This window comes from Peromyscus maniculatus, chromosome 3 (genome assembly GCF_049852395.1).
Source record: "Peromyscus maniculatus bairdii isolate BWxNUB_F1_BW_parent chromosome 3, HU_Pman_BW_mat_3.1, whole genome shotgun sequence".
In the NCBI taxonomy this organism is placed as follows: domain Eukaryota; kingdom Metazoa; phylum Chordata; class Mammalia; order Rodentia; family Cricetidae; genus Peromyscus; species Peromyscus maniculatus.
This window is the reverse complement of record NC_134854.1, coordinates 95,216,949-95,232,093: the sequence shown is the minus strand read 5'-3', so window position 1 is coordinate 95,232,093 and position 15,145 is coordinate 95,216,949. Positions and strand designations below refer to the sequence as shown.

General features: G+C 44.0%; 1 protein-coding gene across 4 annotated transcripts in view; it reads left to right on the top strand.

Moving 5' to 3' along the window:
* The window catches only part of Dnah6 (dynein axonemal heavy chain 6), a 233,090-nt gene that overhangs the window by 70,513 nt on the left and 147,432 nt on the right, over positions 1-15,145 (top strand). For all 4 annotated transcript variants that reach the window (XM_042273489.2, XM_042273487.2, XM_042273488.2 and 1 more), the window contains exons 21-29: positions 208-327; positions 1,284-1,464; positions 5,954-6,050; positions 7,089-7,308; positions 8,707-8,871; positions 8,950-9,060; positions 14,115-14,240; positions 14,329-14,484; positions 14,984-15,145. In XM_042273489.2, coding sequence (XP_042129423.2) covers positions 208-327; positions 1,284-1,464; positions 5,954-6,050; positions 7,089-7,308; positions 8,707-8,871; positions 8,950-9,060; positions 14,115-14,240; positions 14,329-14,484; positions 14,984-15,145 — 1,338 coding nt within the window. The remainder of the gene's footprint in view (positions 1-207; positions 328-1,283; positions 1,465-5,953; positions 6,051-7,088; positions 7,309-8,706; positions 8,872-8,949; positions 9,061-14,114; positions 14,241-14,328; positions 14,485-14,983) is intronic.

Sequence of the window (15,145 nt, the reverse complement as noted above, 5' to 3'; positions counted from 1 at the left end):
AGTGCCCCCCCCAATGACCTTTGAGAGAACGTAGAGGGTTGCAAGCACAGTGAAAAGGCCAAGCTTTGGCCGTGGCTGGGTAGGAAGCAGTAGGTGGGACTACATAATTGATTCAGCCAAGTGACTGAAATGGACTCTCAGAATCGGAACTATCCTGAGCTCAAGGACACATGGTTCTGCCTGTGTCTTGGTCCCTTCTCTCTGAAGGTCCTTCTTGATGACAGTACCATCAACATTGCGACCATCGCCTCATCACGGTATGTGGGTCCCCTGAAGTCTCGAGTGGATGAATGGCAGAAACAGCTTTCCTTATTTAATCAAACCCTGGTGAGTAAGGGCAATCTCAACTCCTCGACTCTCAAGTGGAGGGCCACAAGGCCCTTGCAAATGTCGATTCTATGGGGCTAGGGATGCGGCTCAGTGGAAGATGGCTTGCCCGGAATGTACTAAGTCCTGGGTTTGCTCACCACCACCACCACCCCACACACACACAAACACACGCGGTAGTTTTAATATTCTATGACTTAGAAATGTAGAGTTTAACTTTTGTTTTAATATTATACACAGTTGTTTTAATATTATGTTATCTAGAGATGTAGGGTTCAATTGTTGACATTTTGTAATGTTCAGAATGAAAACATATGCATTTGGCTTGTTTATATCATCCTGCAGCCTGCTCTCACTTTTATCATCACTGTTAAATTATTTTGATAGAAAACAAAAGACCACAAAATTAAACAAGTTATACGTTTATCGCTCAGCATATTTGTTAGTTAAATACAGCACATCTGGATTCTCATAGCTGGGTGAGACTGGCTTGTACTGGGTCTCTCTGCTTAGGGGGTCCCAAAGCCACAACAATGATCTGGATAATTCCTCACTGAGACTCTCTCCCTGAGTCATTGTGGGCTCTGCTTGTCTATTTTTGGGAGTCATCATGACTGTTGCCCACCCCATCCTTCAGTTTTCTGTCAGGAAACAGCTGGTCTTCCAACAGAATGTGTTCTCTACACATTTTAAATCATGTTTGGCGGGACCCCTCCAGCTGTCTACACAGCTGACTCACTGTAATTACCTTCAGTGGAATGTGGGCTGAATCAAGTTGGACTGACTCTTGGGCTCTTCTAAGAAATTTTATTTCAAAGGCCCTCTGGGAGATGACAGCAGTTCCCAAGGGAAAAAGATACAGCGGTTCCCAAGTCACACAGGCTATGATTTCCAGTGTAATTGGGGGGATCAGTTTGGAAGTTACCCTTTGATACACTCCCCGCGCTTTTCTCCAGGAGGAGTGGCTGAACTGTCAGAGAAACTGGCTCTACCTAGAAAGCATCTTTAACGCCCCAGATATCCAGAGGCAGCTGCCTGCAGAAGCCAAGATGTTCCTTCAGGTGGACAAGTCATGGAAGGAAATCATGAGGAAGGTGAACCGGCTGCCCAACGCGCTCCGAGCTGCCACTCAGCCAGGTACAAACTTCCGAACAAACCATGCCTGTCACTTCTAAAACTCTAAGTGGCCGGTGGTACATCCGGGACTTGGTGGAACTGAGCTTTCTAATTATTTGGCTTATAGTGCAGTTTGTGATGTTAGAACACAAGTTAAATTCTGTTCAGATTCTTCCCTCATAGATAGAATCACAAAAAATTCCACAGTGTTAACTCATTCATTAGAATGAATTAAAAATTTTACCACTTATTGCAATTCAAGTAACAAGGTTGAAATTTTCATTGTGTGTGTGAGGGAACATTACTCTTCATTTCCTTTTTAAAATTTTATTTATTTTATTAACATTTTTCATTTATTTTGCATACCGACCACAGTTTCCCCTCCCTCTTCTCCTCCTGCCCCCTCCTCTCCACTCCCCACTTCTGTCTAACCCCCTCCCCATCAACTCCTCCTTCATCTCCATTCAGAAAGGGGCAGGCCTCCCATGGGCTTGAACAAAGCATAGCTATCCAGTTGAGGTAGGATCGAGCTCCTCTCCCTGCAACAAGGATGGCAAGGTAATCCAGCATGGCAAACAGGTTCCCAACAGCAGGCGAGGCACCAGATAAAGGTCTTAGAGAGATCAGAAATACAGGGAACATACCTAAACATAATAAAGGCAATATACAGCAAGCCAACAGCCAACATCAAACTAAATAGATTGAAACTCAAAGTGATTCCACTAAAATCAGGAACAAGACAAGGCTCTCCATTCTCTCCACATCTATTCAATATAGTACTTGAAGTTCTAGCTAGAGCAATAAGACAACAAAAGGAGATCGAGGGGATACAAATTGGAAAAGAAGTCAAACTTTCACTTTTTGCAGATGATATGATAGTATACATAAGTTACCCCAAATATTCTACAAGGGAACTCCTACAGCTGCTACTTCAGTAATGTGGCAGGATACAAGATTAACTCAAGAAAATCAGTAGCCCTCCTATATACAAATGACAAACAGGCTGAGAAGGAAATCAGAGAAACATCACCCTTTACAATAGCAACAAATGATATAAAATACCTTGGGATAACTCTAACTAAACGAGTGAAAGACCTGTATGACAAGAACTTTAAGTCCCTGAAGAAAGAAATTGACGAAGATATCAGAAGATGGAAAGATCTCCCATGATCATGGACAGGCAGGATCAACATAGTAAAAATGGCAATCTTACCGAAAGCAATTTATTTATTCAATGCAATCCCCATCAAAATCCCAACACAATTTTTCACAGATCTTGAAAGAACAATACTCAACTTCATATGAAAAAAAAAAAAAACAGGAATCATCACCATCCCTGACTTCAAGCTCTACTATAGAGCTAGAGTAATAAAAACAGCTTGGTATTGGCATAAACAGACACGTGGATCAATGGAATCAAATCGAATCGACCCTGACATAAATCCACATACTTATGAATGCCTGATTTTTTTGACAAAGAAGCCCAAATTATGGTTGAAATTATTTTTAACTGTTTCTCCTAGATATACTAATTATATATAACAATGAGTTACAGCATGACATTTTCATGCATGTGTATCGTATATTTTGCTAATATTCAGTCCTATTACCTTCTCTTGTCCCCTCCCACTCCTGCTGATCCTCTTCTTATTCCCAACTAGTCGCCTTTCCACTCTCACGTCTTTTCATGTGTGTGAACCAATGAATTTAGTGTGGTTTGCAGGATCATGGGCACCTTGCCAGTGGTTACACCACCAAAGATGTCGTCTCACCCCACCCCACCCCAACCCCACCCAGCATCAAGGTTGAAATGTTATGACAAGTTCTGCTTCTGTGCACATGCATCCAGTTTCTGGAATGCACACATACTCATTGAAGTTTACACTCTATACTAAAGCCCCAGCCAGCCTGCTTGTCATGTGGCCAATGGCAGCATCTGGCTATGATGAGGAATAGTCTCAGACACAGACCCTGCCTAGCAAAGGCGACTTTGGGGGCTATGTTCTTTGCCCAATGATTCTTACATAAGAGGGAGGAAAGGGAAACTATGGGATGGTAGAAATCAAACATCCACAAATGTCTTAGGGAGGCTGCTCACAGCTGGTGGCTCACAGCTGTCTTCCAGCTGGTAATAACACCTCAGCAGCCTCTGACCCTTTGTTACGTTTTTCTCCCATTCTCTTTCTTTCAGGTGTTTTGTATGGTCTAGAATATCCTCCCCATACCTCTGCAAAGTTCCCATGTCCATATAAGCCAAGCAGACCCATAGCTGTAGGGATTAGAGCATCATCATCTCTGGAGGCGGGACCACCTCCCTGCCTGCCACAGTCCCTCCATGGCCGTGTTCAAACCTTCAGTGTCCAAACACAGCAACATTTAGTTACAGAGTGATGTCCCTAAAGACTTGTTATAAAACAGATGTTTAAAATTATTTATTCTTTGGAAATTTCATGCACAAATATAATATATTTAGATCATATCCTCATTCTCCCCAAATCCACCAATCCACCCGACTTCACATCCCCTTCCTCTTCCTCCTCTTCCTCCCTGTTCTTGCCCCATTCTCCCTCCTCCTCCTATAACCTACTGGGTTCACTTTGTGCTGTCCATATGTGAATGGGTTTTAGGCCATCTATAAATAATGAATGGAAAACAGGTCTCTTGAAATTTAAAAAAAAAAAAAAGAATATAATTCTAAAATATATCTGGCCTCAAGACTTCAAATAAAGAAGTGTAGACCTGTAATAAATTAGATGATGGTAAAGCCATAAAGAAAAAGAAAGTAGGATAAGGGAGTGGTTGAGGGCTATTGTGTGTGTGTGTGTGTGTGTGTGTGTGTGTGTGTGTGTGTGTGTGTGCATGCGTGTGTATACATGTGTATGTGTATATCTGTGTATGAGTGTATGTGAGTATGTTCATGTGTATACATGTGTATTTATGCATGTGGGTAGGTGTGTATGCACATGTGTTTATTTTTGGGTGCATGTGTGTTCTTGTGTGTTTGCATATGTATGTGTATGGCATATATGTGTGCACTGTGTATGTATATGCATGTTTGTGGCATATACATGTATGTGTATATGTTTGTTCGCATGTGTGTGGGCACATATATACATACATGTGTATGTATATATATATGTTTGTGGCATATGTATGTATGTGTATATATGTGTTTGCATGTGTATGTATGTCTGCATGTATGTGTACGGCATGTGTGTATGAATGTGTGTATATGTATGTGTGTGTATGTACATGTGTATATATGTGTGTATGTATTTATGTGTGTGTATGCATGTGTGTGAGCATGTGTACATGCATGTGTGTTTATGTGTTATTGGACTTTTCAATAGAGTGGCTTTTGAGCAGAAACTTGCAGGAAAGAGTGAGTGACAGTATGTGTGCCTCTGCAGGAGAATTGTTGAAGGCAGAGAGAACAAAGAGCACAACCAGGCTCCTAAGGCAAGAGCATGCTTAGCGTGTTCCCTGTCGCTATGGAGTCCCCCGTGGGCTGGCATAGCACGCTTGGTCCGAGGTCTGAGGGACCCGGGGGCTCAGGTGGGTGACTGGCCACTAGATGGAGCTGTTGACCACACAGGGTCTCAGAAGCCGGGATAAAGATTTGGGGTTTGTTCTGGGGCAGGTGGGGAAGCAGGGACTGTGCTCAGCATCAAAAGCACAAAGATGAAGAGGCATGGAGGCTGCTGCCCCGGGAGCTGCAGCTCGGTACTAGAGAGCAGTGCCCGCTGCCACACTTAGCATTTAATGTGACAGAAAACAAGCAAGCAGGAAACTGACAAGGAGCAGGAAGGTTCCAGATGCTGGTTCTGTCTGCCCTGTGGACTCACAGCCCCCTAAACGGCAGACGCTGGCCAAAGTCATCTAAAATTAAAAGTACTGTTCAAATGAGGTAGATATTAAAATACCATAACTAACTAGCAGTAATAATTCTTGGGCTGGGGAGGTGGCTTAGCAGTTAAAGCAATGGCCGCACAAGTAAAAAGCCTGGAGTTCAGGTCCCCAGAGCCCACACAGAGGCTGGGTGACGGGTGTAGCTCATGCATAATCCAGCCTTGGAAAGAATTACAAAGCCCAAAGGTGGAGATGAGCATACCCAGAGGGAGCTGGGCAACACCAGCTGGGAAACTCCGGCTTTGGCTGAGAGACCCTGCCTCAAAAGAGTCGGGTGGATGAGCCACCAAGGAAGATTCTTGCTATGAACTCCAGGTCCTAATACCCATACATGTGCATGAGCACCCGCACTCACATCCATGTGCTCCCACAAACATGTAAACATGTATTCATACACTCATAATGCACAGCACAACACAACATATGCATGAAAAAGGAAAAATTTTTAAAGAACGAAGCTTCTTAGCCAATACTACCATTTATTATTCACTATTCTACCAAACAAAACAAAGGCCTTAAAATGTTACTATCTTTTATTTTCATTTAAAATTATATTCTCTTTTTTAATATAATTTGCCAACTTTTTTTTTTCAAATAATAGGGCTTCTGGAGACTTTTCAAAACAATAATGCATTACTTGACCAAATTCAGAAGTGTCTGGAGGCATATTTAGAGTCAAAGAGAGTTATCTTTCCAAGGTAAGTTAAAAAAAAAAAAAAAAAAAAAAAAAAAACAACCTACGATGTTTTGTTGTAGACTGTAGATCAATTAGAAATGACAGTTACACCCTCCAGACCTCAGAGAACTGGAGGAGAGACAAGGATGCCCGAGCTGTCTGTGGACTTGCCTCAGACTTGTCGGGCAAACACTACGCTCTCAGAGATGCCCAGGCTGGAGGCGAGCAAAGCTCACTCTCTGCTTGAGGGTATGGGGAACCCACAGCACGTCGCTCCCTTCATCTCCCCATCCTCAGCCCTGTGGCCTTCCCAGCTTTAACTCTTCTATTCCCTGCATTAGCGTGGGCCCTAGAGTCTTCGCCCCTCTCACTGTGGGCCCCTCTGAGAGGCCCGACAACTCACTTTGCCGTGTTGGCATGATTTGGTAGTCTAGAACTTCAGACAAATCAGAGACGGAAATAACTGCATTTCCTAACGCACACTTGGATGACTTGGGCCTAAGTTTGGTCAGGAACAGCCAAGCTCGTTCTTTACCCATTTCGTGTAAAATGACAATGGGAACACAGGCAGGATGCTTCATTTCCTCATAAGTATGGCCATGCATGTTGGCAGAATCATAGTCTGTCACTTTTCATAGCAGCATATGTTGCCTTGTGACTGGTACAGTGTCACAGGACCAAAGGGCCCCACAACCACGCATCTGTCTGTTAGCTCTTCAGTAGTTAACGTGCTGTGTGATGCATCTTCACTAAAGCTCAAAGCCAAGTAACAGGCAAACAGGCCAATATTGTAGCAAGACCTAACGGTATCAATAATTTTTAGAAAAATCCTTTCTATTCTAGCTACTGGGCCTAGGTGTTCGAGATACAGCATCATTAACCTTTACAAGGACTTCCTTAGAGACATGTGGCCTACCCCCAACCCCAGAGAAGTGGGATTAGAGGCCCAGGGCATCAGTGCCCAGGAGCAGATGTGGCAGGATCTTACCTTTTACGTCTACCCAAGGCTGGGCGTCAATGTCGTCATGCTCTACATCAAGGTGTCCCTTTGACTCTGCAGGTTTTACTTCCTGTCGAATGATGAGCTCCTGGAGATCTTGGCCCAGACACGAAATCCACAAGCCGTGCAGCCTCATCTAAGGAAATGCTTCGACTCTATTTCGAAGCTCGAGTTTGCGCTCATGCCTCCAGCAGAGGGGAAAATCCCTGGCATGGACACCGAGCCAGAAAAGGTCTTCACCAATGACATTCTGGCCATGCTGTCACCTGAGGGAGAGCGGGTAAGGTGCTCAACACTTCCTCATGGATAAACTTGATCATGTGTCTGGGACTGGGGTCGAGGCTGCTCATTCTCACCCTAGGCTTGCCAGGGACTCTGATAGCCCAGCAGTTTCGAGAATAACTGAGATAAAACTCTTACCCTCAAAGAGCTGGACAGCTAAAGGAGAAACTAGAAGCGGCCACGATGGTCTGTTTGAGGAATGAAGTGGAGAGACGCCATCACGTGTTAGCCAGCTCTGCAAAGAGGAACAGTGACTGGCCCAGAGTGCCGCCGGGGCTTGACCAGGGCACCTGGATCAAGACCTACCACCCTCTAATCGCTTCCACGAGATAGCATGAGTAGTAGCACCCTACTAGCAGGGCGACAGGGACTTGAGTCTATATAAATGACTTAATGTGGCAGCCACTGTGCTCTGTGTGAGAGAGTCTGTTACTGCAGTTCCTCCAGTGCTGTGCAGCCCCTGCATTCGGAGAACACTGAGAGAGTGAAGGGCGGACACACACGCACGCACACGCACACACACACACACACACACACACACACACACGCACACGCACACGCACACACGCACGCACGCACGCATGCACGTACACACACAAATATAGACGCACACATGTATGCATGCATCATTGCTGATGCAGAAGGAAAGAAATGAGAGAATTAAGGAGAAAACATGAAATTTCCAAGGAAAAAGTGGTTAAAGGAATCCCCAACAAGCAGATACCCAAGTTACTGGAAGTCAGAGAAAGAAGCACAAAAAGTGTCGGACTTCTCACATGCAAAGGGAAATGGTTGAAGAAATGCATGGAGCCTGTGGGGAGCCCTCTTTCAAGGAGCCTGCCCTAAAAGCGTGCTTTTACTAGAACGCAGCAGTCGGTTATGTGACGAACTGCCAAAGGCCTCACTGTTTACAGAGCTCAGGGTTCTGTCGTAGAAATGCAACATGTGGGCAGCTCACAGGTCCCACCTAAGACACTTTCTTTATTTTTTTTTTTAAGATTTATTTATTTATTATATATACAGTGTTCTGTTTGCATGTATCCCTGCAGGCCAGAATAGAGAGCCAGGTCTCATTACAGATGGTTGTGAGCCACCATATGGGTGCTGGGAATTGAACTCAGGACCTTCAGGATCTCTGGAAGAACAGCCAGTGTTCTTAACCTCTGAGCCATCTCTTCAACAGTGGTCACACACTGCCTTTAATCCCAGCAGCACTAGGGAGGCAGAGCCAGGAGGATCTCTGTGAGTTCGAGGCCAGCCTGGTCTACAGAGTGAGATCCAGGACAGGCTCCAAAGCTACACAGAGAACCCCTGTCTCGAAAAACCAAAAAAAAATTTTTTTTTAAAAGATTTATTTTACAGTCACTTTCTAATCATCCTAATTGCCTCCTCACAGGTTGGCCTGGGGAAAGGCCTCAAGGCGAGAGGCAACGTGGAAGAATGGCTGGGTAAGGTGGAGGAAGCCATGTTCACGGCCCTCCGCCGCCTGTGCAAAGCGGCCATCGCCGACTACCAGGGGAAACCGCGGACAGAGTGGGTGACGGCTGGCCACCCTTCCCAAGTAACGCGCTAGCTTTCTCTTTCTGGAGCCGGCTTTGGTGCGAGGCAGCACACGCCTAAGGGAGCTGTTTTGTCGCAGGTGATCCTGACCATCTCTCAGATTATGTGGTGCCGGGATTTGACCGAGTGTCTGGAATCTGAAGGTAATCACTTTGAGGCCCTGGAAGACTTTGAAAAAGTAAATTTCGAGGTAAGTTCTTTATCAGAGAGGCCTTGTACATGTTGCCGTGCAAGATGGCAAGATGATTCCCATGGTTTTGTTGTTGTTGTTGTTGTTGGGGGTATGTTTTGTTTTCAGGTTGTTTTTTTGAGACAGGGTTTCTCTGTGTAGCCTTGGCTGTCCTGGAACTTGCTTTGTAGCACAGGCTGACCTCAAACTCACGGAGGTCCACCTGCCTCTGCCTCCGGTGTGCTGGGATTAAAGGCATGGGCCACCACCGCCACCCGGCTTAGGCCCCCATGGTTTTTATCATGGTTAATGCAAATTCACTTTGTTTCAGAAGTTCTAAGTGCTGACGTGACTTCCAAACCTTTGGAGTTCTTACTGGAGTCATCGTGTTCAGCTTTTTCCTAGGGACACTCCCTCGATGATGATTTAGTATTTGTATGAGTAACTATAAACTAGAAGGGAAAGCAGTTTAAGAGGGAGACAGAAGGGTTATTTATAATGATTTGCAAATGTTTAAACATAATTGTGTTTACTAGGATCTGTGTTGTGGTTTGAATGAGATGTCCCCCATGGTTTTTCAGTATTTGAACACTTGGTCCCCAGTTGGTGGCACTATTTGGGGAAGCTTGGGAGGTATGGCCTTGTTGGAGGAAGTGTGTCACTACTGGTGGGCTTTGAGGTCTCCAAGCCTCCTGCTATTCCAAGTGTGATCTCTCTCTCGTTTTCATGCTTTCGGACTGAAGATTAGATCCCCCAGCTTCCTGCTTTAACCCTTCACCTCCACTCTGCCGTCATGGACTCCGATGCCTCTGGAACTATAAGCCCAAACAAACACTCCCTTCTGTAAAACTTCCCTTATCATGACGTTTTTAATCACAGCAATAGAAAGCTAACTGTTACAGTTAGGATGCCTCTCACAGAAATGTGTATTTTTATTAAAAAGTTCTGAGTGAGGCCAGCATTGTCGTGCGTGTCTGAAACCACAGTGCTGTGGGCCAGAGCCTAGGAACTTACTGGTAAGCTAGCCAGCCCCCTTAAACGGCAACTTTCGTTTCCATGAGACACTCTGTCAAGGCGGTAAGACAATGCATTGGGGAAGGCACACTCTGTCCTTCACTGGCTTCTGCATGCATGCGAGACTTCACACGCACACGCATGCGCGCGCACACACACACAATTATAGCACACACACACAATTAGAAACATATCGTAAATGCACGGTACAGTCTTTCTAGCAATAGACCGCAGTGTTGTGCAGCAGATCTCCAGAACCCATTCATCCTACCTAACTCTCCAGCTCCATGTCTGCTGAACAGCAGTACCCCCACCGCCAGCCCTGGCAGCCATCGCTCTTCTCTGTTTATACGAGTTTGATGACTGGACACACCTCACTCCTGTGACTGGCTTATTTTATTAACTCAGTGTCCATCCAATTCATTCACGTTGTCGCCTGTGACAGGATTCCCTTCCTTTTCAGGCTGAATGCCAGTCCACTGTGTGTGTAGGACACATTTTCTTTATCCACTGATGGGGTTTGAGGTTATTTCTTCATGCTGACTGTGGTGAATAATGCTCCTTAAGACCCCAATTTCAATTCTTTGGTATATATGCTCAGAAACTGGGTTACTCAGTCAAACTGTAATTCTATTTTTAGGTTTATTTTGTTTTGTTTTTGAGAAACCTCCATACCATGTCCCATCCTCATATTCCTACCAACTGTGTCCAGGGACCCCTAGCTCTGTGCCCTTGCCAGTACTTGTCATCTTTTATTTTTGATAATGACTTTGAGGTGACATCACATTGTGGCTTTTTTACTATTTGTTCTTTGACAATTTCATACGTGTAGATAACACACTCAATTTATTCTCACCCCTACCCTCTCTTACATGTCTCCCATGCTTCTCATCCCCACTATACTCTTTAGAGGTCCCTTTCTCACATTTGTTATCTTCTTGTTTTGTTTTGTGACCCACTGGTTTTTTAAACAGGACCACCTGTGTGGCCCTAGGTTTTGGAACTGTTCACTGGAACCTGGTGGACTCACCACTGATTACACCATGAAGGCAATGACTGACCTTCCTCTCAGACTCCATCAGCAGCCAATGGATCAGCAAGGAGGGGCAGCCCCCCCACCCAGCACCTCCTTGATCCGCCATTGGCTATTGATGGGCCCAGTCTTATGTAGGCCCAGCACAGACAAGGCAGTTGCTCTGAGATCATGGAATGGCTGTGCTGGGCCCTGAAGATGACATTTCCTACCCTTCACCCTGGTTCTTACATGCTTTTCCTCCCTCTTCTATCATGTCCCTTGTGCCTTAGAGAGGACACTATCAATGTCTTATTAAAGGCTGAGCATTCAACCCTCATTTGCTCTCTGTGCTAGGTGTTTTGCTTTGTTTCTTTGTCACCTTGACACATACTGGGGAGCTGGAGTCATCTGAGAAGAGGGAGCCTCAGTTTAGAAACTGCCTCTCTAAAACTGACCTGTGAGCATGTCTGTGGGGGCTTTCTTATTAATGACTGATGTGGGAGGGATCAGCCCATTGTAGGTGGTACCATCCTTGGGCATGTGGTCCTAGTATACAAGAGAGTAAACTGAGAAAGCGATGGAGAGCAAGCCAGTAAACAGCATTCTTCCATGGCCTCTGCATCAGCTCCCACCTTGAGCTCCTGCCCTGGCTTCCCTGGATGATGGACTGTAACTTGTAAGTGGAAATAAACCCTTTGCTCCCGAGCTGATTTTTGTCATGGTGTCTATTCAGCAATCAAAAGCAAACCAGGACACCTTTAGCATCTTGTCAGCCATGAATCTCAGCACTCACTGTTCACACAAAGAGAAACTTCTCAGAGAAAGAATGAGGATAGCCATGTGTTTGCAAACTTCATAATTTCATTTTTCTTACATTGAACTTTTGATAGTAACATGCTTGGTGACTAGAGATATTCAGCATCATATATGTATATATAGATATAGATACAGACATCAATATATAGATACAGGTATAGACACTGGACATTTGGTATCTCTTCTTTAGAAAAATAGTATTCAAGGCATTTTCCCATTTTTTTTAATTAGAGTTATTTGGTATTTTCTTATTATTATCTTATGCCACATATAAAAATCAATTCAAAGTAGATTCAGGAAAGATTTAAACATATGACCCAAAGCCAAAAAGTTCCATGACATTTTCCTTCACACTGATTTTCTGGCCATGACAGCAAAAACAAAAACAGACAATGGAACTATACCAAACTAAAATGCTTTTCCCAGCAAAGGAAACAATTAACAGAGTAGAAACCTAATCTAGACAATGAAGATATATTATCTGTCAGCAGTATTTCCAACAAGGACCTAGGCTTGATCTTCAGTTCCAAATTTAATTGCACTCCCAACTGCCACTGCATTTCTAAAGATTCACCCTTGAAACAGAACAAGGAAAGAGAGCAACCATCTTGAGAGAAGCAGAAACACCACAGGGAGATTGTCAGTGGGATTCTTTCCCCAGAGTCCCAGAATAGAGAAGTAGATCCCCAGAGAAAGTCCCACAGCCATCTGCAAATGGTCCCTGATCTGGGCAAAACAGGATGAAAATCCAGCCCACAAGTATATGACCCTCAGAGGCACCATCCTACTTGATAAGGATGTGATAGTTTGCAGTAAATAGGGAGATAAAATATTTGTATTTAGTCATTAGCCTGGTTAAAATGCTCTGCAATTTTCTTTTATTATTATCAGTAGAAAAACTACCCCTACAAATGAGAAGCATCATCAGGATGACCTGGAACTCTGTGTAGGCCAGGCTAACACCAGACTCACAAAGATCCACCTGCTTTTGCCTTTGAGTGCTAGGATTAAAGGAATGCTGTAGATGTAACCGTCTTTTTAATTAAGAAATACAGAGTCAATTCAGAGATGAAAGCCAAGAGGTCAGAGAAATAGCTAAGAGCTGAGATTAAAAAACCTTACCCTTCACTGCCGCTGCTGTCTTACCTTTCCACAAGAGACCTACTTCCTTTCTGTTTGTCTTTTTTTATAGACTTTCTATTCTGTCTTCTCATTGGTTGTAAACCCAACCACATGACCTCCTCATCACTGCCTGTCTGTACAGACCTCCAGGTCTTCTATGGTTGGTATTGAGATTAAAGGCATGTGTCTCCATGCTGGCTGTATCCTTGAACACACAGAGATCCACCTAGCTCTGCCTCCCAAGAGCTGGGATTAAAGGTGTGCACCACCACTGCCCAGCTTCTGCTATGGCTTGCTATTAGCTCTGACCCCAGGCAACTTTATTTATTAACATGCAAATAAAATCACATTTCAGTACAAATAAAATATCACCATATAATGCCACTGTATCTGGTGAATTTCTAGGTAGAGTGGTTTATTCCCAGAGACTTCATCATATATCAGGGACTTTCAAGAAACAAATGTCCACTCAGGTCTAATTTTACTATTTCATAACTGTGTGACAGCCATCCAGTTATTGACCCTCTGATGATCAGTTTGCTTAAATGCAAAATAAAAGTATTCAGATAGCCTATGCTTCATAGAAGTCTTATAGAAATTAATTAAGACATTGTATTGTATTATTTTGTCCAGAATTATGAAGTTTTCTAATTAGATGGGTTTTTTTTAACACAGATCTACTTTAAATTTAATAATGAAAATAAATATTACAAGCTGATGTTGAAAATTCACAGCAACTCTTATATTTTTGGTTGTGAGCCTCGCCTTTAACGGCTGAGCCATCTTGGGGGGTGGAAGGAGGGAGGAGGTGGGATCTGTGGGTGGTATGTAGGGTGATTAGAAATTTTCTTAATAAAAATACATAAATAAATAAATAAACTTTTGAGTGGGAAGAAAGAAAGAGAGAGAGGGAGAGAGGGAGGGAGGGAGGGAGAGAGAGAAAGAAAGAGAAAGAAAGAAAGAAAGAAAGAAAGAGAGAGAGAGAGAGAGAGAGAGAAAGAAAGAAAGAAAGAAAGAAAGAAAGAAAGAAAGAAAGAAAGAAAGAAAGAAAGAAAGAAAGAAAGAAAGAAAGAAAGAAAATTCACAGCAACAATTCTTTAATTTGTAGAGATTAAACGCCCTGGCTGCAATAGTTCGTGGTGCTCTTCCTAAATTACACAGAAACATCATAACCGCATTGATTACCATTGATGTGCATGCAAGAGATATAGTTACTGAACTGGTTCAAGCCAAGGTAAACGTTTCATTGACGGAAAGTGACATGGCAACCTGCGACCTCCACGTGTGTGTCTAACACAAACACCATATCTCTCATGATGTAGGTGGACACAGCCGACTCCTTTGACTGGCAGAGACAACTGCGCTATTATTGGGATCTAGACCTGGATAACTGCGTGGCAAGAATGGCCCTCTCTCAGTACACCTACGCCTATGAGTATTTGGGAGCATGCCCGAGACTGGTCATCACTCCCCTCACGGTACGTTATCGATCACAGGAGTACCTTTTCATCAGAGCAGTGTTGAAAGTATTCATCATTGCTACATCTTCATAAAACAAAGAGTTGCGCGGTTTGATTTTTGTGGCTGGGTCTGTGGGCATATTTCAGTTAGGATTTTTCAGGGTCAGGGAGGTGTTTCATTCTGGAAAGTGCTAGCCATGTAGGCATGAAGACATGAGTTCAGATCCCATGTAGGAAGCTGGGCATGGGGACATGCACTGTAACCATAATGCTGGGGAGGCTGAAATAGGAAAATCCCTGCTGATCACTGGCCAACCAGCCTAACCAAACCAGTGAGAGACTCTGTCTCAAAAAATAAAGTGGAGAATGATTGAGGAAGATACCCAGTGTTGACCACCGATACACACACACACACACACACACACACACACACTTCTACTAAATAAATGATTTAGATCTATGAATCTGTAAATTAAGTCACTTCCTTTCAACAATGACACTTGATCGATTTCTTCAGGATCGTTGCTATCTTTGCCTTATGGGGGCTTTGCAGCTTGACCTCGGAGGCGCACCTGCTGGGCCTGCCGGTACTGGGAAGACAGAGACCACCAAAGACCTAGCAAAGGCTCTCGCCATCCAGTGTGTGGTCTTCAATTGCTCTGACGGTTTGGACTACAAG